Raw genomic sequence first — 21580 nt, forward strand, 5'->3', positions numbered from 1 at the left:
TTTAGAAAATTTTTGAAGATTTTCCTATGTAAAATCAAGTGTCCCCTGGGGCGGGGTCAATTTTGACACCGGGGGTAATGATTTGAACAAATTTTGTAGAGGTCTACTAGGCAATGCTACAAGTGAAATATCTAAGCTCTAGGCCTTTTGGTTTATGTTTTGAATTTTTTTTGAAGATTTTCCTATGTAAATTCAAGTGACCCCTCGGGCGGGGTCAATTTTGACCCCGGGGGGTCATGATTGAACAAATTTTGTAGAGGTCCACTAGGCAACGCTACATATGAAATATCTAAGCTCTAGGCTTTCTAGTTTATTTTTAGAAAATTTTGAAGATTTTTCTATGTACAATCAAGTAACCTAATGGGGCTGGGTCAATTTGACCCCGGGGGTCATGATTTGAACAAATTTTGTAGAAGTCTACTAGGCAATGCTACATGTCAAATATCTTAAGATCTAGGCCTTCTGGTTTATTTTTAGAAAAATTTTGAAGATTTTCCTATGTAAAATCAAGTGACCCCTGGGGTGGGGTCAATTTTGACCCCGGGGGTCATGATTTGAATAAATTTTGTAGAGGTCCACTAGGCAATACTACATGTGAAATATCTAAGCTCTAGGCCTTCTGGTTTATTTTTAGAAAATTTTTGAAGATTTTCCTATGTAAAATCAAGTGATCCCTGGGGTGGGGTCAATTTTGACCCCGGGGGTCATGATTTGAACAAATTTTGTAGAGGTCCATTAGGCAATGCTACATATGAAATATTTAAGTCCTAGGCCATCTGGTTTATTTTTAGAAATTTTTTGAAGATTTTCCTATGTAAAATCAAGTGATTCCTCGGGCGGGGTCAATTTTGACCCCGGGGTCACGATTTGAACAACTTTAGTAGAGGTCCACTAGGCAATGCTACATGTCAAATATCTAAGCTCTAGGGCTTCTGGTTTTTGAGAAGAAAATTTTTCAAGATTTTCCTATGTAAAATCAAGTGATCCCATGGGGCGGGGTCAATTTTGACCCCGGGGTCATGATTTGAACAAATTTGGTAGAGGTCCACTAGGTAATGCTTCACACAAAATATCTAAGGTCTAGGCTTCAGGTTTTTGAGAAGAAGATTTTTACAGTTTTTCCTTTCGGTTGCCATGGCAACCAGAGTTCTGCATGGAATTCAATTCTTTGAACAATTTTGAAAGGGGGCCATCCAAGGATCATTTCTGTGAAGTTTGGTGTAATTCTGCCAAGTGGTTTTGAAGAAGATTTTTTAAAGAAAATGTTGACGGACACACCACGTACGACACACGACGGACATTGAGCGGTCACAAAAGCTCACCATGAGCCTTTGGCTCAGGTGAGCTAAAAATACCAGTAATTCAGTCATAAAAGTAAATAAACAAACATGCATTTTACATCTGCAATTCAGAATCAACAACAAAAATAAGCTTAACACTAGCTCTATAACTAATATGTGGAAATGGAGTCTTAAACTGGAAGAAAATTGTTGAATTCTGACAAAAGCCTTCATCTAAGGACCACACAAGCATCTCAAAAGCTACCCAGATCAGATACTGAAAATTGGTCAAGCTAATTAGGACTAAGACATTTTTATGTCATTCAATGCACTTATCAGGTTAGTTTAAGTTTAAACCAGTGAACTTACCTCAGGTTTTGAAGAACAGGTAGGTTTGTAAAGAACTTGTCGGTGTATGGCATCTTGATTTCATCACTATCTGCTACATAGTCATCAAAATACTCTAAAGACAAACACAATGACTGAAGATCCTTGAGCCTTGGTAGATCTGGCTGAGACAGGAACCATTCGATTGGGTTTGAGATAATAGTAACTAACTTGAAAGACTGAAGATGTTGGTTACAGCTGATAACCCTTGAAAGAAGTGCATAAAACCACCCAAAACTTCTACATGGCTCAAAGTTTGGATGAGCATTGGAGTCAATTTGTAGGTAACTAAAAGATTTCAAATTGGAAATGACCTTGTCGGATACATTTTCAGATTGTTTGTCTTCTGATTCAACAGTTTCTGTGTCTGTGACAGTCTCGGTATCTAAGTTTCCTTTTTGCAAATCTGTTTTCTTTGCACTATAACCTTCTGTCTTCTTAAAATCACAGGTAGCTCCTTGCTTATCATCAGCAGCAGCTGCAGCAGTAGCATCATTATCACCATCATCATCGTTGTCATTGTCATCATCATTGTTGTCATTGTCATCATCAGTGTTGTCATTGTCGTCATCATCGTTGTCATTGTCATCATCATCGTTGTCATTGTCATCATCATTGTTGTCATTATCATCACTTGAGTCAGGCACTATAATATCGGCATCAAAGTCTTTTCCACCAAGCATATTTAAAAAGCCAACTGCACATAATTCTTCACATTTCTGTGAAAGTTTTAATGATGTCAAATGAGGCAAATTGTTTTCCAGCAATTCACTGTAGGCTGAGAGTTGTAAGTCATTATCAAAGATTGTAAGATCAAGTCTTCTAACTGACTTACATGAATCAGCAAACATCAGAATATTTGTCCAGGGTGATGTAGTAGTTACACTTATTTCATCACACTGTTGACATTTTTCCATTAGCTGATCAATGTATGGGAGTTCATGATCACACGGTATGCAGCATTTACTGTAATATCCCAACATTCTGTTGGCATGCAACAACGAAAATAATGAAGTGAACTCTTCATTTGTGTCTTGTGTTTTGTTCAGAGATTGCACAAGTGTATCTATATTGTTCATTAGGTAGAAAACACATAGGTCCTGTAGTGTATCAGGACAGTCTATGACAGAACTTGCATCACCCTTTGAAATTTCAGGATTCAGAACAATATGTGCCATAATATCTGCTATGTTCTGCTCTTTTCAATCTGCAACAAGATAAAAATAATTTAATCAAAATCTATCAATTGCACAGAAAGCCCTTACAATTTACATCAAATGGGGCGAAATTATCCACATTTCTTTCAAGTACCTGTGCCTTTGTTAGGGATTGTGGAGAGTTGGGTTATTGGAACTCACAGCCTCTGGGTTACCAGCCAGACACTCAACCATGACGCAGAGTGACTTTCTATCAAATACAAATGGTATTTTTTTACAAATAATCGTGGCTTCCCTAGAAGTATTCCTAATCTTTGACTCTAGTTACTATTGGCTATTTAAAATCAGTGTAATTGACATACTTCAGACTTTCAGATATGATTGCTAGCACAGTGATGATTTAATGGTAAAAAGAAAAATATTCTTCTTCTTTCGCTTAGCTCAGTAGGTAGAGCTTTGGTCTACAGATCAAGGGGACGGGAGTTCGGTCCTCGGGCAGTGCATATGTTCCAGGTTACTATTTGATAAATCATAACACAGTTAATTGCAGGCTAATTATTCCAAGTGTATTACTGCATTATTACTTTTACATGGATAAAACATCAAATTACACCATTTGAATGTAAAACATGTATGGGGAGAGATATATTTATACCGATTTTCATGTGCTTGTTTTTTCATGAACACTCGGGACATCTCGAGCACAACATTACACTGTGATTAATACTGTATGTTCATGCATTATTTAGATCGAATAGCTATTAATATGCAGAACATGCTAAAGAACGTTTAAGTTCATGAGATAAATGTATTAGCAACAATAAATTGTTTTTTTACACTCTGGGGCTTACAATTTATGTTTGAATGTGAATTCCTAATGATAACGCCTGTTCCCAGACACGGATGTGTTGGACTTAATATCAGACTGAAATGAATAAAAGTGAAAATTACGTAACCAAATGGACTACCCTAATATAGTTATTGGAAACTTCAATAAAGTATAAAAGAAACAATCTGTAAATACCTATATATCATTTGATATCGACGTCCACAGGATAACTTTGATCATACATGACTGGCAGTAAATTGCTCATTTTACACCATATTACTGTGGAGAACAGTTCTGTCAGGTAATGAAAAAATATTTCTCATTAATCATCTAGCAAATATTTCCAATATAAGCACATGAACCTGGTTATTGGACATAAAATATATCGAACATACTGCAGCAGGAAGTTTCCTTCAAATAAATGTCTTACCGATACTATGTCAAAATGTTGTCAAAATTATTTTTCAACTGTGGTTAAGTCTGATACGAAATCAAACATACAATCAAATATTTTCATTAGCCAAACTTACTATTGTAATAATTTATTCTGAAGATTTTGTGAACCTTGAATCAGAGAAACCTTATGTTCATATAGTCTGTCCAATAGTGTTTCTATACAACGAAGTCCTGATTCAGCTGGTGTTTATGGACCTGTGCTGAACACTTCACTACCAGAAACATAAATACATGCTGGAGTGAGTAGATAGAATGCATTCTAAACACTGAAAAGGATCTTCTCACATATTTAATTAACTATCTCAACAGCCCTATTTGCCTGCTGTGTCACAGCCATAAAAGTCCTTGTACTTGACTGTGTGTTGCTATATTTCAGATCCTATGGTAATGAAAACAAATCAATATTTCAGTATAATACAGCTATGCTTAAAAGACAATGCTAAAGGGCACTAGTGGTTTTTTCACATTTTGTAACTTCTCATAAAGAGACTAAACCATACCAAATCTGCCAGTACTTTGCTTGCAATGTTCCCTTTCAGATCTGGGTGATGGTGCTTTCATTTTTATTCACCACATGAAAAACAAGTAGGGGGGGCGCATGAAGTCCCTGTATCGCTCACCTGACATATTGACCTAAAGATCATCAAGATCAACATTCTGACCAAGTTTCATTAAGATATTGTCATAAATGTAGCCTCTAAAGTGTTAACTAGCTTTTCCTTTGATTTGACCCTGTGACCTAGTTTTTGATCATACATGACCCAGATTCAAACCAGACCTAAAGATCATAAAGATTAATATTCCGATTAAGTTTCATGAAGATACAGTCATAAGGTGGCCTCTAGAGCGTTAACAAGCTTTTCCTTTCATTTGACCTAGTTTTTGACCCAACCTGAACCAGATTTGAACATGACCTATAGATCACCAAGATTAACATTCTGACCAAGTTTCATTAAGATATGGTCATAAATGTGGCCACCACAGTGTTAACAAGCTTTTCCTTTAATTTGACCTGGCAGGGCTCTCGTTTGCTTTTTTGGGACTGGGGCCAGGGTCCATGCAAGGGGGGAATTTCGCATGATTTTTCAAAAAAAAATTCTTTTGAGGGGGAATTTCAAACGTGAAAAGAAATGCAAACAAATATAAACATTCTTTTCAACTTTACTGACCCAAACATGAATTCTGTTGATTATAAACTCTGCTGTATGAATTCTGCCAAATATAAACATTATTCAGAAATCACACTTTGTATTTTTCCTCTGAGCCACTGAATTTTTGGAAACAATAACATTTCAAGGCCAACAAATCAACTGCAAAGCGCTTAGCACGGATGTTCTTGGACTTGAGGGGGGAATTTTTTTGTAATTGGGGGAAAAAAACATACCATTTTGAGGGGGGAATGGGGCCGATATTCGGCCCCAAATTTTGCCAAACGAGAGCCATGCCTGGTGACCTAGTTTTCCACCCAAGATGATCCAATATTAAACTTATGCAAGATTTTATTAAAGGTAATATTCTGACAAAGTTTCATTCAGATTGGGCCAAAATTGTGACCTCTAGAGTGTTAACAAGCTTTTCCTCTGATCTGACCTGCTGACCTCGTTTTTTGACCCCAGCTGACCCAGATTTGAACTTGACCTATAGATCAACAAGATTAACATTCTGACTAAGTTTCATTAAGATATGGTCATAAATATGGCCTCTAGAGTGTTAACTTCTTTTCCTTTGATTTGACCTGGTGACCTACTTCTTGAATCAAGATGACCCAATATCAAACTCGTCCAAGATTTTATTGAGGGTAACATTCTGAACAAGTTTCATTAAGATTGGTCCAAAATTGTGACCTCTAGGGTGTTAACAAGCTTTTCCTTTGATCTGACCTGGTGACCTCGTTTTTGACCCCAGATGACCCAATATCAAAATTATCCAGGACTTCATTGAGGGTAACATTCTGACCACGTTTCATTAAGATTAGGTCAAAATTGTGACCTCTAGAGTGTTAAAAGTCAAATTGCTGATGACGGACAGATGAATAGACGGACAACAATGGAAGACGGACACAGGACGATCACAAAAGCTCACGCTGAGCACTTTTTGTTCTTTAAAATCATTTGACAAGATAATGGTTTAGTCAGATAAATACATGTCAAAGGCAGATCACTACCGAATCAAATGTAACCTCCATAGGTCTAATCACAAGTATTCCAAATATAAATAGTGCTAATCTTTTTTTCTTTCCTCATGCCCTTTCTCAATAGTATCATGTTTTCTATTTAGTCTACAGCATTTCAGTACGTATTACACAGAATCTATCGAAATTGGCATGTTCCTATCACATGCTAGGTAAAAATGGCGGCATAAGAATTTTAATGTCTCTAAAAGAGACAATGAAAGAAGGGAATAGGTGTTAATTTAGCAGGCTGTATTTAAGAAACTGTACAGCCATTCTCCCAAAATCGACTCATACTGGAAACAAGAGGGCCAAGATGGCCCTAGGTCAATCACCAAAGAAACATTGAACCTGGCCAAGATTTCATCGAGGCAATCATTCTGACTAAATTTTATGAATATCCAGTGTAAAATGCAGCCCCTATTGCATACACAAGGTTTTTCTTTAATTTGACCAGGTGACCTAGTTTTTGAACCTAGACGGCACATATTCAAACTCAACCTTGATTTCATCCAAACAAATATTCTGATCAAATGTCATAAAGATCTGGTGTAAAATGCAGCCCCTACTGCATACACAGGGTTTTCTTTGATTTGACCTAGTGACCTAGTTTTTGACCCAAGATGACCCATATTTGAACTTGACCTAGATTTCATCAATGAAATCATTCTGACCGAAATTCATAAAGATGAACTGAAAAATACAGCCTCTATGGCATACACAGAGTTTTTCTTCTAGTTTTTCTTCTATTTGACCTAGTGACCTAGCTTTTGATCCTAGATGGCCCATAATAGAAATCCTCCTGGATTTCAATAAGGCAATCATTCTGGCTAAATTCTATAAATATCCAGTGTAATATGCAGCCCCTATTGCCTAAACAAGGTTTTTCTTTAATTTGACCGGGTGACATAGTTTTTGACCCTAGATGACCCATATTCAAACCATATCTAGATTTCATCCAGATAAACATTCTCATCAAACTTCATGAAGATTCGGTGTAAAATGCAGTCCCTATTGCATACATAAGCTTTTTCTTTGGTATGACCTAGTGACCTAGTGTTTGACTCCAGATGACCCATATTAGCCCTTGACCTAAATTTCACTAAGGTAATCATTCTGACTAAAATTCATGAAGATTAATTGAAAAATACTGCCTCTATCACATACACAAGGTTTTTCTTTGATTTGACCTAGTTTCTGACCCTAGATGACCCATTTTTGAACTCGGCCTAGATTTCATTAAGGTAATCATTCTGACCAAAATTCAGGAAGATTAATTGAACAAAAGGGTCATGATGACCCTGGATTGCTAACCTGAGTAATATGAGCTACATGTTTCAAAGATCAAACTGATGATAAAATACTAAGAAAGTCAGTAGGTCACATTCATGGTCAATGAAATTCAGTTTTATGACTGGTGTGCAAAACTGTGTATGTCATCATAATTTCAAGGCTGTATCTTTAAAAACAAGAATGTAGGTCAGTAGGTCAAGGTCACAGTCAAGCGACATCATATTACTTGGGGTCATCAGGTAATTATTATTAAACAGTCTTAAAAATAGGATCAAATGATTTTTTAAGTATTTTTTCCTAATAGTATATAACACACATAGTAACTAAGTGACCCCAGGGCAGGGCCTCTTTTAACCCCAGGGTCATAATTTGAATAATATTGGTAGAGGACTACTAGATAATGCACCATACCAAATATCAAAAACATAGGTCGTATGGTTTCAGACAATAAGTTTTTTTCCTATATAAGTCTATATATATAACTTTGACCCCCAGGGCAGGACCTCTTTTCATCCCAGGGGTACAATTTTCGTTGATGACAGTAATACAATGCTACAAACCAAATATCAAAGGTCTAAGTGTTGTGGTTTCAGACAAGATGATTTTTTAACTTTTTTTCATATATAAATCTATGTAAAACTTGGTACCCACGGGGTAGAGCCATATTTGATCCTAGAGGCATACATGTCATACGTCCTGGATTGTCCGGGATTGTCCCGGAAATCACATACTCGTCCCGGTGTCCCGGACAGTGTTGAAATGTCCCGGAAAATTAAAAATACAGAAAAACAAAAATAACCCCCCAAAAAACTAGTTTTTTTGCCTATAAATTGTTGAATTTTACATGAATAAAACACAATAAACAGTCACCGGTGTCACATTGTTTATTCCTAATTATCCGATAATCAGTTTCATGCCCTCGAGCAGGACACATGTTGATAAAGCTAGCTCCGGTCACCACTCATATTGCGCACTGCAATCTTTTGATGACCCAGATTAATTTACAGACCCTGATTATGAATTGACAAAATTATGCAATCAGTAACAGTTTATGATAATTTAATATTAGGAACAATAGCCGAAAATCTCGTTGTTGTTAGCACGTAGGCGGTGAAGCTACATGTAGCCTTGATTGGAAGAAATGGCTGATAACGGTCAATTAAACGATAATTATTTTAAAAGGTTGTAATCTTTCAAAATGTAGATTGATTGTCACACATATTCTAAATTAAACTTTTGACTGTTGAATGCCTTTGCCGGCCGATCCTTGAAAATTGACCCAACCCGAAATATTTTATATCGACTAGATGATGCTACATACCAAATATCAAAGCCCTAGGCCGTGTGGTTTTGTACAGGAAGATTTTCAAAATTTTCCCTATATAAGTCTATATAAACCATGTGACTCCCGGGGCGGGGCCATATTTGACCCAAGGGGAATAATTTGAACAATTTTGATGGAAGACCACTAGATGATGCTACATACCAATTATCAAAGCCCTAGGCCATGTGGTTTTGTACAAGAAGATTTTCAAAGTTTTCCCTATATAAGTCTATATAAACCATGCGACCCCCGGGGCAGAGCCATATTTGACCCTAGGGGGATAATTTGAACAATTCTGGTAGAGGATCACAAGATGATGCTACAAACCAAATATCAAAACCCTAGGCCCTATGGCATTGGACAAGAAGATCTTTAAAGTTTTTCCTTTCAGTTGCCATGGCAACCAGAGTGCTGCATGTTTTTAATTCTTCGAACAGTTTTGAAAGGAGACCGCCAAAGGATCATTTGTGTGAAGTTTGGAGTAATTCTGCCCAGTGATTTTGAAGAAGATTTTTTTAGAAAATGTTGACAGACACACGACGCATGATGGACAATGAGCGGTCACAATAGCTCACCATGAGCTACAGCCAGTTGCCATTCTGTGTATTTTATACTTCTTTGTTGGGACCGATAGATTTTAAAGTTATGAGTCCCAAGGATCGGCTCATATTTTTATTCGCTAAAATTGTCACTATGTGATTCTTTTCTGATAAACTGCAGAGGGTTCAAAGCTTAAAATATCATATAAACCATTACACTACCATGGACTTTAAATTTCAACTAGAAAATGCTTTTGTAAAAAAGCGCATGTCTCCCCCAATGCAAAGTCCTATACAAGAAGTCAATAGGGGTCAGGAGCGAAAGTCGAAGAGACACTGATGGTTGGCTGCAATAGGGATCATCTACTTGGCATGTCCAGTCATCCCGCTAAATTTCAACACTCTTGGCCTAGTGGTTCTCAAGTCACTGTTCAGGCTCCTGTGACCTTGACCTTTGATCAAGTGACCTCAAAATAAATAGGGGTCATCTACTCTGCATGTCCAATCATCCTATTAAGTTTCAACACTGTAGGTCAAGTGATTCTCAAGTTATTTCTAAAAAATGATTTTACAAGAACAGGCCACTGTGACCTTGACCTTTAATAGACTGACCCCAAAATCAATAGGGGTCATCTACTCTGCATGTTCAATCATCCTATGAAGTTTCAACATTCTGGGTCAAGTGGTTCTCAAGTTATTGATCAGAACTGGTTATCAATGTTCAGGCCTCTGTGACCTTGACCTTTAACGGAGTGACCCCAAAAACAATAGGGGTCATTTACTCTGCATGAACAATCATCCTATGAAGTTTCAACATTCTGGGTCGAGAGGTTCTCAAGTTATTGTTTGGAAATGGTTTTCCATGTTCAGGCCCCTGTGGCCTTGACCTTTAACAGAGTGACCCTTAAATCGTTAGGGGTCATCTACTCTGCATGACCAATCATCCTATGAAGTTTCAACATTCTGGGTCAAGTGGTTCTCAAGTTACTGACCGGAAATGGTTTTCAATGTTCAGACCCCTGTGACCTTGACCTTTCACAGAGTGACCCCAAAATCGATAGGGGTCATCTACTTTGCATGCACAATCATCCTATGAAGTTTCAACATTCTGGGTCAAGTGGTTCTCTAGTTATTGATTGGAAATGGTTTTCCATGTTCAGGCCCCTGTGACCTTGACCTTTGATGGAGTGACCCCAAAATCAATAGGGGTCATCTACTCATCATGACCAATCATCCTATGAAGTTTCAACATTCTGGGTCAAGTGGTTCTCTAGTTATTGATCATAAATGGTTTTCAATGTTCAGGCCCCTGTGACCTTGACCTTTGACGGAGTGACCCCAAAATCAATAGGGTCATCTACTCTTCATGACCAATCATCCTATGAAGTTTCAACATTCTGGGTCAAGTGGTTCTCTAGTTATTGATCGGAAATGGTTTTCAATGTTCAGGCCCCTGTGACCTTGACCTTTGACAGAGTGACCCCAAAATCAATAGGGGTCATCTACTCTTCATGGCCAATCATCCTATGAAGTTTCAACATTCTGGGTCAAGTGGTTCTCAAGTTATTGATCGGAAATGGTTTTCAATGTTCAGGCCCGTGACCTTGATCTTTGACGGAGTGACCCCAAAATCAATAGGGGTCATCTACTCTTCATGGCCAATCATCCTATGAAGTTTCAACATTCTGGGTCAAGTGGTTCTCTAGTTATTGATCGGAAATGGTTTTCAATGTTCAGGCCCCTGTGACCTTGACCTTTGACGGAGTGACCCCAAAAACAATAGGGGTCCTCTACTCCAGCACCCCTACAACCCTATGAAGTTTGAAGGTTCTTGGTCAAATGGTTCTCCAGTTATTGCTCGGAAATGAAGTGTGACTTACGGACGGACGGAAAGACGGACGGACGGACAGGGCAAAAACAATATGTCTCCTGGGGGAGACATAACTATTCGCAAGCTGCATTTAGGGAGAATAGCTGTGTAGAGGAAATGTAGTTCTCTTATATAAAAGTTGCTTTTTTTCCTAAAGTAGAGATCTAGCGATATAGTTATGGAAATAAATGTCTTTAAAATCTAATATGCTAGAAAATGTCGAAAAACTGTTATGAAGTATTACTATGTTAATTTTATATGACATAAAGCAGGTAGAGCACACAGTAATTAACAGTTCATATATAAATCAATACATCACCTGGAAATTTATATATCAACACATCTTTTAATCCATAGGTATACTACTGTTTGCAGATCAAATTGCCCCTTCAATTTCTTTCAGATCGATAGAGTTGCACGTTTACGTCACAGAAACTGTGAAGCTTGAGCTATTTTTGGAGTAATTCTGACAGGTTAACCCCGCCTCATCCACAATAAATTATTCATTCACCTTGTCCTGAACCTTTTTTTTCTTTATCTTGACGTCACACAAAGCGCACGCTCTGACTCTGTCTTTGAAGTATTGCCGTACTTGCATACATTGTAAAATGCAATAAGGTGATAATGGATATGTTTTAAAAGTAGAATATAGAATAGTTCAACTACGTTCAAATGAAAACAGCACTTTTTGTTTGTTATGACAATTATTATCGACAGAATTTCCAACCACGCAAGGTACACAAGGTTTTATAGAAAGGTATCTCGTTGAACCTTCAAGCTACGTAACACTTGTACGTAGATCCATAAACACTGACTTATTTGATATTCAGACTGTTACAGAGTCTTCTGTAGCTTAACTATCGCAAATCTAACTCCATTTTAGATCTAATTTTATTTCATTTTTATTTTATTGGTGGGGTTTACGTGTATGTGAATTTATCTACTATTTATTTGAAGTCGTTTAAACACTATTTCAGTTATTTACATACAGGCAGTTGATAAACCTTTTCTTCGTTCATGGAAAGAACCAGTTATAGACTCGCGTAAGTCAAAATAATTCGACGTTTAGTTTGTTTTATATTTGTGACGGTCACTCTAAATGGACCAAAATAATCGAGGATAAATAACAGCACACCGTCATTTAAAGTCGTTGGTTTTATTGCTTAGACATTACGTGTAACGTTAATCGTGTTAAAGGGAATTATGATAACTTTTACATAAATTAATGAGGAATTTAATCTCCCCTTTTGATTAGTCTTTATAATGAGACCCCGGGTAGACCGATTTTACATTTTGAAATTTTACGTTGTCTACCTAGAGGGGATATCGACCAGTCAAAAAATATAACGATATTCAACTCTTGAGTATAATTATTTGGACTACCTTTTGATACAATAGTAAGTTTTATTTGAATTTATCTCATATTCGCAACAAATCAGCATCTAAACCCAAATCTAGTGATCTTTCGAGTTGAGAAAATAACTCGTAACTGTTTCCTAGGATCGCGTCAAATTAGTTAGACTAAGACTCACATATTCCATAAGAAATTGCCGACATTTTTCAGCTAAAGAGGCATGGTCGGTTCCGGGAATCGAACTTATGCCCATCAGTCAATAATGAGCGAATCCAACAACTCGAGTCAGTCACGTTTTATAATTATTGTGAAAACTAAACACTAGATACGTTATTTAGAAGAAAAGACTGCAGCAAAAGTTACTGAAATTTAGGCAGAAAAAAGGCCTGTAATGTATAAAAGGGTGTCTTTTTTCACATCCAAGCTACCTAAATGTACTGTGCATTGTGGCAAGATTCATTTAAATTTTAAATGAAGATTAGATTTAGTACATCTGTTACAATCCGGTTAAACACCCGTTCGAACAGTATTTAAATCATCATTTCTCGGTCATGCAGCCAATGTAAACAAGTTCATTCAGTATTTTTGTTTACACGTATCGGAAAGGCGGAGTTACCTGTATAGACGAGTTCCAAAAATAGCTCCAGCGACGTAAAGGTACAAGTCTATTGATTTAAGATAAGGCGAAAGGGCAATCTGATCTGCAAACAGTAGTATCAGCCGCTTCATAAATGTTATTTCTAACGCAAATCATTTCCGCAAAGATTTCAACAATGGAGACTGACAAAAAACTGTAAATGTTCATTTTATGATAAAAAAAATGTGTGTTTGTAAAATAAACTGCATTAGCATATCTGTATATTAAACCACATATGAATGTTTAACAGTTTCAAATGCTATAAATACGTCAAAATACAACTTATTCAATTAATAATGTCGAAATTCTTCTCCTTTCTTTTCCAAGGTGAAGGTCATGATTGACTGGTTTACAACATCGTCATTCAGTTTCATCAGCAGCTTCTTAGTAATGAATAGCATCTCTCTTTGTCAACATCAATCACAGTGCTTGTTTAAATAAATGCACCAGTCAACATCAAAATGCTTCCAGCGAATTGAAAGAAAGGCAGAGAAATGAATTGTAGTTATTTTTGCATTTCTGGGGTATATTATAATCCTGAAGTCCTTCACTTGTATAGTTCTTTGAAAATATGTCCCCAAAAGCAAACTTTGCAGCATTCGAATTTGAAATTACCTTCACAAATGTGCTGGTTTAATAAAATCAAAAATAAGGAAGTGGCTATTCTTACGGTCCCGTATGAATAGCCTCACAGGCTATTCTTACGGCTCTCCCGTAAGAATAGTGAAAAGCCTGCCTGTGGCTATTCCTACAGCTCTTTGTAATTTTTCATTAGTGTAAAATACGTATTTAAGTGAAATTTGAAAGAAAAAGATCGTTGGTTGTACAGATGTAGATGTAAATACACATGTTATTAATACTGAAACACTAAAAATATTTACCAAGTGTTTTCAACTAAACCAGTTAGAGAATTATTGATCTACTGCAGTATGTTTCGTTTATATGCATGCACATTTTTCAACAGTACGAATCTCTCACCTGACTCTAAACATGTTAACTGACCTTTAATTTATGTTTATACTTAGTTTAAACATATTTTATTTCAGTAATACATGAAACATTTACAGAACATTAGTTAGGAATTGGACGTTTGTCACACATCAGCTTGACATTTGACATTTGCAGCAATTCAGACCTGACAAATTATTTGTAACACAATGACAAAGTGTGTTTACACATCATTTCCGAAATCGGTTGAAAATATATGAGTTGAATGACTTCAGTACTATGTATTGTAATAAAAAAAAAGAATAACAACCTGCAGGCTTTTCACTATTCTTACGCGAGAGCCGTAAGAATAGCCTGCGAGGCTATTCCTACGGGACCGTAAGAATAGCCACTTCCCAAAAATAAACCCCGGATGTGCGTTTAATGGTGTGGATTTTACTGTGAATTTTTTTTTTAAACAATTTTACTTACTGGTATATTGATTAAAATATGTGTAGATATATAAATTTACAGGTGGTATATTGATTTATATATGATCTGTTAATTACTGTGTGTGCACTACCTTAAGGGGACGCATATTGCTACATTCACAGTTCATACAGAAATGCAGAAGGGGTGCATATTCAAGAAATCGATGGTGGGAAAATAAAAAACATATTCCTAAACTGATATAATACTGATGGACACCTGTAATATTCAGTATTTTGTGGATAAGGATGTGGTACTATGAATGTAATAGGAAAACAGACGTCTTTGAGAAAGTACATTCAACACAAAATATTAAGCTTTTGTATAAGGAAACAAGAGGACCATGATGGTCCTGAATCGCTCACCTCTTCCCACATGACCCAGTTTTGAGTATGACGTCGTTTTTTCTATTATTTGACATAGTGACCTAGTTTTTGAGCTCATGTGACCCAGTTTTGAACTTGACCTAGATATTATCAAGATAAAAATTCTTACCAATTTTCATGAAGATCCATTGAAAAATATGGTCTCTAGAGAGGTCACAAGGTTTTTCTATTATTTGACCTATTGACCTAGTTTTCGAAGATATGTGATCCTGCTTTGAACTTTACCTAGATATCATCAAGGTGAACATTCTCACTAAATTTCATGAAGATCTCATGAAAAATATGGCCTCTAGAGAGGTCACAAGGTTTTTCTATTTTTATACCTACTGGCCTAGTTTTTGAACGCACGTAACCCAGTTTCGAAAATGACCTAGATATCATCAAGGTGAACATTCAGATCAATTTTCATGAAGATCCATTGAAAAATATGGCCTTTAGAGAGGTAACAAGGTTTTTCTATAATTTTAGACCTACTGACCTAGTTTTTGACCGCACATGACCCTGTTTCGAACCTGACCTAGATATCATCAAGATGAACATTCAGACCAATTTTCATACAGATCCATGAAAAATATGGCCTTTAGAGAGGCCACAAGGTTTTTCTATTATTTGACCTACTGACCTAGTTTTCGTCGGCACGTGACCCACTTTCGAACTTGACCTAGATATCATCAAGATGAACTTTCAGACCAACTTTCATACAGATCCCATGAAAAATATGGCCTCTAGAGAGGTCACAAGGTTTTTCTATTATTTGACCTATTGACCTAGTTTTTGATGGCACGTGACCCACTTTCGAACTTGACCTAGATATCATCAAGGTGAACATTCTGACCAATTTTTATGAAGATCTCATGAAATATATGGCCTCTAGAGTGGTCACAAGGTTTTTCTATTTTTAGACCTACTGACCTAGTTTTTGACCGCACGTGACCCAGTTTCGAACTTGACCTAGATATCATAAAGATGAACATTTAGACCAACTTTCATACAGATCCCATGAAAAATATGGCCTTTAGAGAGGTCACAAGGTTTTTCTATTATTTGACCTACTGACCTAGTTTTTGATGACACGTGACCCAGTTTCGAACTTGACCTAGATATCATCAAGATGAACATTCAGACTAACTTTCATACAGATCCCATGAAAAATATGGCCTTTAAAGAGGTCACAAGGTTTTTCTATTATTTGACCTACTGACCTAGTTTTTGATGGCACGTGACCCAGTTTCGAACTTGACCTAGATATGATCAAGGTGAACGTTCTGACCAATTTTCATGAAGATCTTGTAAAATATATAGCCTCTAGAGAGGTCACAAGGTTTTTCTATTTTTAGACCTACTGACCTAGTTTTTGAAGGCACGTGACCCAGTTTCAAACTTGACCTAGATATCATCAAGATGAACATTCTGACCAATCTTCATGAAGATCTTGTGAAATATATGGCCTCTAGAGAGGTCACAAGGTTTTTCTATTTTTAGACCTACTGACCTAGTTTTTGATGGCACGTAACCCAGTTTCGAACTTGACCTAGATATCATCAAGATAAACATTCTGACCAATTTTCATAAAGATCCCACAAAAAATGTGACCTCTAGAGTGGTCACAAGCAAAAGTTTACGGACGGACGGACTAACGCACGGACGGACGGACGACGGACGACGGACGCTGCGTGATCACAAAAGCTCACTTTGTCACTATGTGACAGGTGAGCTAAAAACAGGTTTTTTACAATAACAGTGTTCGAAATAATGTTGAAGGGATGAGATTTTCTTTCTAACACTCCAGGTTTGCTTAAACATGTAAAAATTTAACGCCACATCATTTCAGCTCGGGATGGATGCCATATTTCTCATTGATAAAAATGTAAACAAAAAAAATCAGAGTGGGATTAGCATTGCAAGGGCATAACATGACATTCTACACAATGAATACCTTAGAACAGATATCTAAGATGCTACACAGGTCAGGCGGGTTAAATGCATAATGGCGATCACTTGAAATTCATCTTGAAAAGGTGGTTAATTTTAGTTTATTTACATGGTTTTTAATTTTCCCATGACTTCTCGGCGATTCACTGCAAATGTATTACTGCGCCGGACAAAAGGTAACTCTAATAAACAACGGGAGACAACTTAGGTGTCAGCACGTGTACGATTTTTAAAAACAAGAGCTGTCCGTAAGACAGCCAAGCTCGACTATTCGAAATATTGTCACAGAAGCAGGAAATTATTACCCAAAATGTTAAATATCAAAAGAGTTTTAAGTTCGAAAGGGGACATCATTTGACCAAAATGCATATCAGAGTTATGGGACTTGATGCTATCAACTAGTTTTATAACCCCGAAGAAACATGTTAAGTTTCAATTCAATATCTGCATTAGTTTTGGAAATAGTAACTTGCATGTAAACTTTAACCAGAATTTTTAAAGTCCAAAAGGGGGCATAATCTGCTCAAAATACATGTTAAGAGTTATGGAACTTGACCCAGTGAGGTTTGTAATTGACCTTGGAAAAGAATAAATAAGTTTCAAAGCTATATGCCTTTTGGTAATAGCTGTATGTACTTGCACGCAAAACTTTAACCAGAATTTTCTAAGTCCAAAAGGGGGCTTAATTTGCCCAAAATACAAGTCAGAGTTATGGGACTTGATTCTATCAACTAGTTTTATAACCCCAAGGACACATGTGAAGTTTCAATTTAATATCTGCATTAGTTTTGGAGATAGTAACTTGCATGTAAAACTTTAACCAGGGTTTTCTAAGTCCAAAAGGGGGCATAATTTGGCCAAAATACATGTCAGAGTTATGGGACTTGACCCAGTGAGGTAGGTAATTGATCTAGAAAAAGAAAAAATAAGTTTCCAATCTATATGCCTTTTAGTAATAGCTGTATGTACTTGCACGCAAAACTTTAACCAGAATTTTCTAAGTCCAAAAGGGGGCATAATTTGGCCAAAATACATGTCAGAGTTATGGGACTTGACCCAGTGAGGTAGGTAATTGATCTAGAAAAAGAAAAAATAAGTTTCCAATCTATATGCCTTTTAGTAATAGCTGTATGTACTTGCACGCAAAACTTTAACCAGAATTTTCTAAGTCCAAAAGGGGGCATAATTTGGTCAAAATGAAGGTCAGAGTTATAGGGCTTGGTGCTATCAACTCGTTATATAACCCCGAAGACACATGTGGAGTTTCAATTCAATATCTGCATTAGTTTTGGAGATAGTAACTTGCATGTAAAACTTTAACCAGAATTTTCTAAGTCCAAAAGGGGGCATAATTTGCTCAAAATACATGTTAGAGTTATGGAACTTGACCAAGTGAGGTTGGTAACTGACCTAGAAAAAGAATAAATAAGTTTCAAAGCTATATGCCTTTAAATGATAGCTGTATGTACTTGCATGCAAAAACTTAACCAAAGTGTGACGCCGACGCCAACGCCGACGCCGACGCCAGGGTGAGTAGAATAGCTAGACTATTCTTCGAATAGTCCAGCTAAAAACATGTCGATGATTATAATTTCTTATCAAATAATGAATCCTATTCAGATATTCGTCTTTAATATTAGAAAATTATTAATTTCTGTGGATATTTTGTCAAAAAATATTACTTACATTGGACTACTTTGTGCATCAAACTGGTTTCCGCTTCAGTTTTGAGGCACTTCCGTTATACTTTTTGACAACAATAACAAAACACAAAATGAATTAATAGTCACTTATAAACCGACTGCTACTTAAATCAGTGTAAGTAAAGTTGTTGTTACAACATTATATATGTTCGTTACGTTATGAGATAAAGTTTATCTTGAACTGCATAATCCATTAATTACGTTTAGATGATATTGCATTTACAACTTATTTGACCCCATTTTTTACGTGAATGACAGCATTCTCGTGCAACTCGTGCAAACAGAGTTATGAAAAGTATGGTGGAGAATTCAAGGACAAATTATAAATGACATTAAAGTGAGGATAACTGTATATTCGTCCAGTTTTGATCATTGACATGCCTGCTGTGTATTAGTAACTTTTGTGAACAAGATCAGAATGTTACTTTTGCACATATACACATTGATTGGACCTCTCAACCAAATTTCATACCTTATTTTAGGGATTTTTAAGACAATACATTTTCAAAAGTTTGTTGAATGTGTTTTGATATTTAAGTGCATTGAAGTTCATGAATACCAAGTTAAAAATTAATAATGGCAACATTTCTAGGCCCTTATTGTAAGCCACTAGACTTCTGTTAGGATAAATGTTTAATGTATTAAGGGGAATATACTCTTTTAGTTTTGGAATGTGGCATTCCTTGACCACCGTATCTTTTCTTATGCACTACTTTGTAAACAAACTAAATAATGTGTTTTAGCTTACATATGCGAAATGAAAAGCAAGACAGTGACCATATTTCACATTCTTTCTTTAAATTAGAATCTGTAGGACACTGATAAATGTTTGGACAAGGTGAAGCACTATTATTTTCGCACCAAAAAGTCTTAATAAAATAAAGTTAATTGTTGACTTTGAATGTACACAATAAGTCTTATGTAATTCAACAATAACTTTCTTGTTTCAGTTTTCTCATTTTTATTTTAGTGAGCAATCCTTTATGTACTTATAACAGTTGAAACAGTATCCAGTTCATGTACCAAAACCTTGTACTTTTTGGCAGGTAAATTTTATCATACCCCACCCACTTTTTTCTAATTTCAAAGTATGCGTCCCTTTAAAGAACCAGATTTAGCAGTAGCTTTTAGTCTATAAATAAGTCGTTGATCATTCATACTTTGTTAAAATTAATCATACCTAAACATTGAGCATTAAAGACTCCACTAATTAATGTTAACTGAAAACAATTCTGTCTCTGATTTTGTCATAACTTTAACATGTCCAAAACATTGTGGAATGATACTTATTTCACTTGGGTATTGATTACATTTTACTCGGACTTTATCATAGACTCCCTGTATAAAATCTCGAAGTTTTAACTAAAATAACGGTATCAAATCGAAATAATATTTCAATGAAACTTCAATGTTTTGTTGTTTGTAGCATCATTTGGAGCATGTGCAGTGAAAAATCTTGATTTGATTTCTTAAATTGTGTGATATTTATTTCTAAAGTCACTATATGTTCATTGTAAAAATACCTCGTTATACCCAAGTGGAAACTGGCAGGTACTCTAAAATGCAGCTCTCTGATTGGTCAGCTAGAACCCCTAATGTTCTATGATGTCATGATAAAGTTATGAATACAGGCAGAAAAACGACTCTATAAAGAACACATACAACACAAAATATCTTTATCTGCAAATGGCGTGCTCGAAATAAAGGGAGAACACTCTGCAACATTTCTAGTCCCATTTTGTTTTCTATTTTTCTAAATGATTTAGTGTCATTCATATCACATAGCTACAGTGGCCTTGAATTACTTTCAAACTCAGTAAAGACTGTTCTTAGTGATAATACAATTAAGGTTTATTTTAAACTGTACCTGTTGCTATATGCTTTAGATTCAATGTCAGATTGTGACGTGTGGAAGCTAGAAGTGAACAGTAGTCGTATTCTCTCGAGGGAAAATTAGGAATAAGCCATCTTTTACTTATAATAAGTTAAATAACAATGAGCTGGAAATTGTTGATGACTTTAGTTACTTTGGAGTAAAACTCAATTATAATGGTAGTTTTCATAAAACTAAGAAGTATTTATGTGAGCAAGCTAGAAAAGCAATGTTTAGTTTACTCAAGAAATGTCGTAAATTGCAGTTAGGAATTGATTTGGTTTTGCATTTATTTGAAACAACGGTCAGTCCCATCTTGTTGTATGGAAATGAAGTGTGGGGCTGTGAAAGACCTTAGTGTTACATGCACTTTTCAGAATGAAATTTCTAAAATTATTACTAAATGTTAAGAAATCTACGCCTAATAATATGGTACTTGGTGAGCTTGGTGTTTTACCATTAGATTCAGTTGTTAAGAGTAGGGTTTTGAATTACTGGAGTAGAGTTGTGAACAGTAGAACAGAAAAAATCAATGTTATTATGTATAGGTTATTATACAGACTAGATTTTGAAAATGTAGGCCTATATTCATGTCCTTGGATAAAGTTTGTGAAAACGTCGTAAGAACAATTAGGTTTTGCAGATTTTTGGATTAATCAGTCGGCTCCTAGCCCAAAATGTTTTAGTACTATTATTAAGCAAAGAATCAAAGATCAGTTTATGCAGAAATGGAATGAGCAGTTGCAGTCATCTAGCAAATGTATTAACTACAGAATATTTAAAACAGATTTCACTTTTGAGAATTATTTTAATTTATTTCCAAGAGACTTGGCTTTGTCATTTTGTCATTTTAGATGTCGTAACAATAAATTACCAGTAGAAAAGGGTGTAAGATATAATATTGATCTTAGTCAGAGAACTTGTCATTTGTGTAGTAATAACTCTATAGGGGATGAATTCCATTATATTTTTGA

General features: G+C 35.9%; 1 protein-coding gene across 5 annotated transcripts in view; it reads right to left on the reverse strand.

The window, feature by feature from the left end:
- Positions 1–20377, reverse strand: part of LOC123564769 (protein zer-1 homolog) — a 76770-nt gene extending 56393 nt beyond the window's left edge. Inside the window, exons 1-4 of one of the 5 annotated variants that reach the window (XM_053537411.1) lie at positions 19914–20334; positions 4234–4488; positions 3849–3947; positions 1650–2874 (exon numbers count right to left, since the gene is read on the reverse strand). In XM_053537411.1, coding sequence (XP_053393386.1) covers positions 1650–2845 — 1196 coding nt within the window. In that variant the 5' untranslated portion in view covers positions 2846–2874; positions 3849–3947; positions 4234–4488; positions 19914–20334. Of the gene's footprint in view, positions 1–1649; positions 2875–3848; positions 3948–4233; positions 4489–11624; positions 13544–13578; positions 13622–19913 lie in introns of those variants that run through there. The other 4 variants (XM_053537414.1, XM_053537413.1, XM_053537415.1 and 1 more) reach the window with 4 other exon arrangements.
- Between the last annotated feature and the right edge of the window lie 1203 nt (positions 20378–21580).

Source organism: Mercenaria mercenaria, chromosome 2 (assembly GCF_021730395.1).
Source record: "Mercenaria mercenaria strain notata chromosome 2, MADL_Memer_1, whole genome shotgun sequence".
Classification (NCBI taxonomy): domain Eukaryota; kingdom Metazoa; phylum Mollusca; class Bivalvia; order Venerida; family Veneridae; genus Mercenaria; species Mercenaria mercenaria.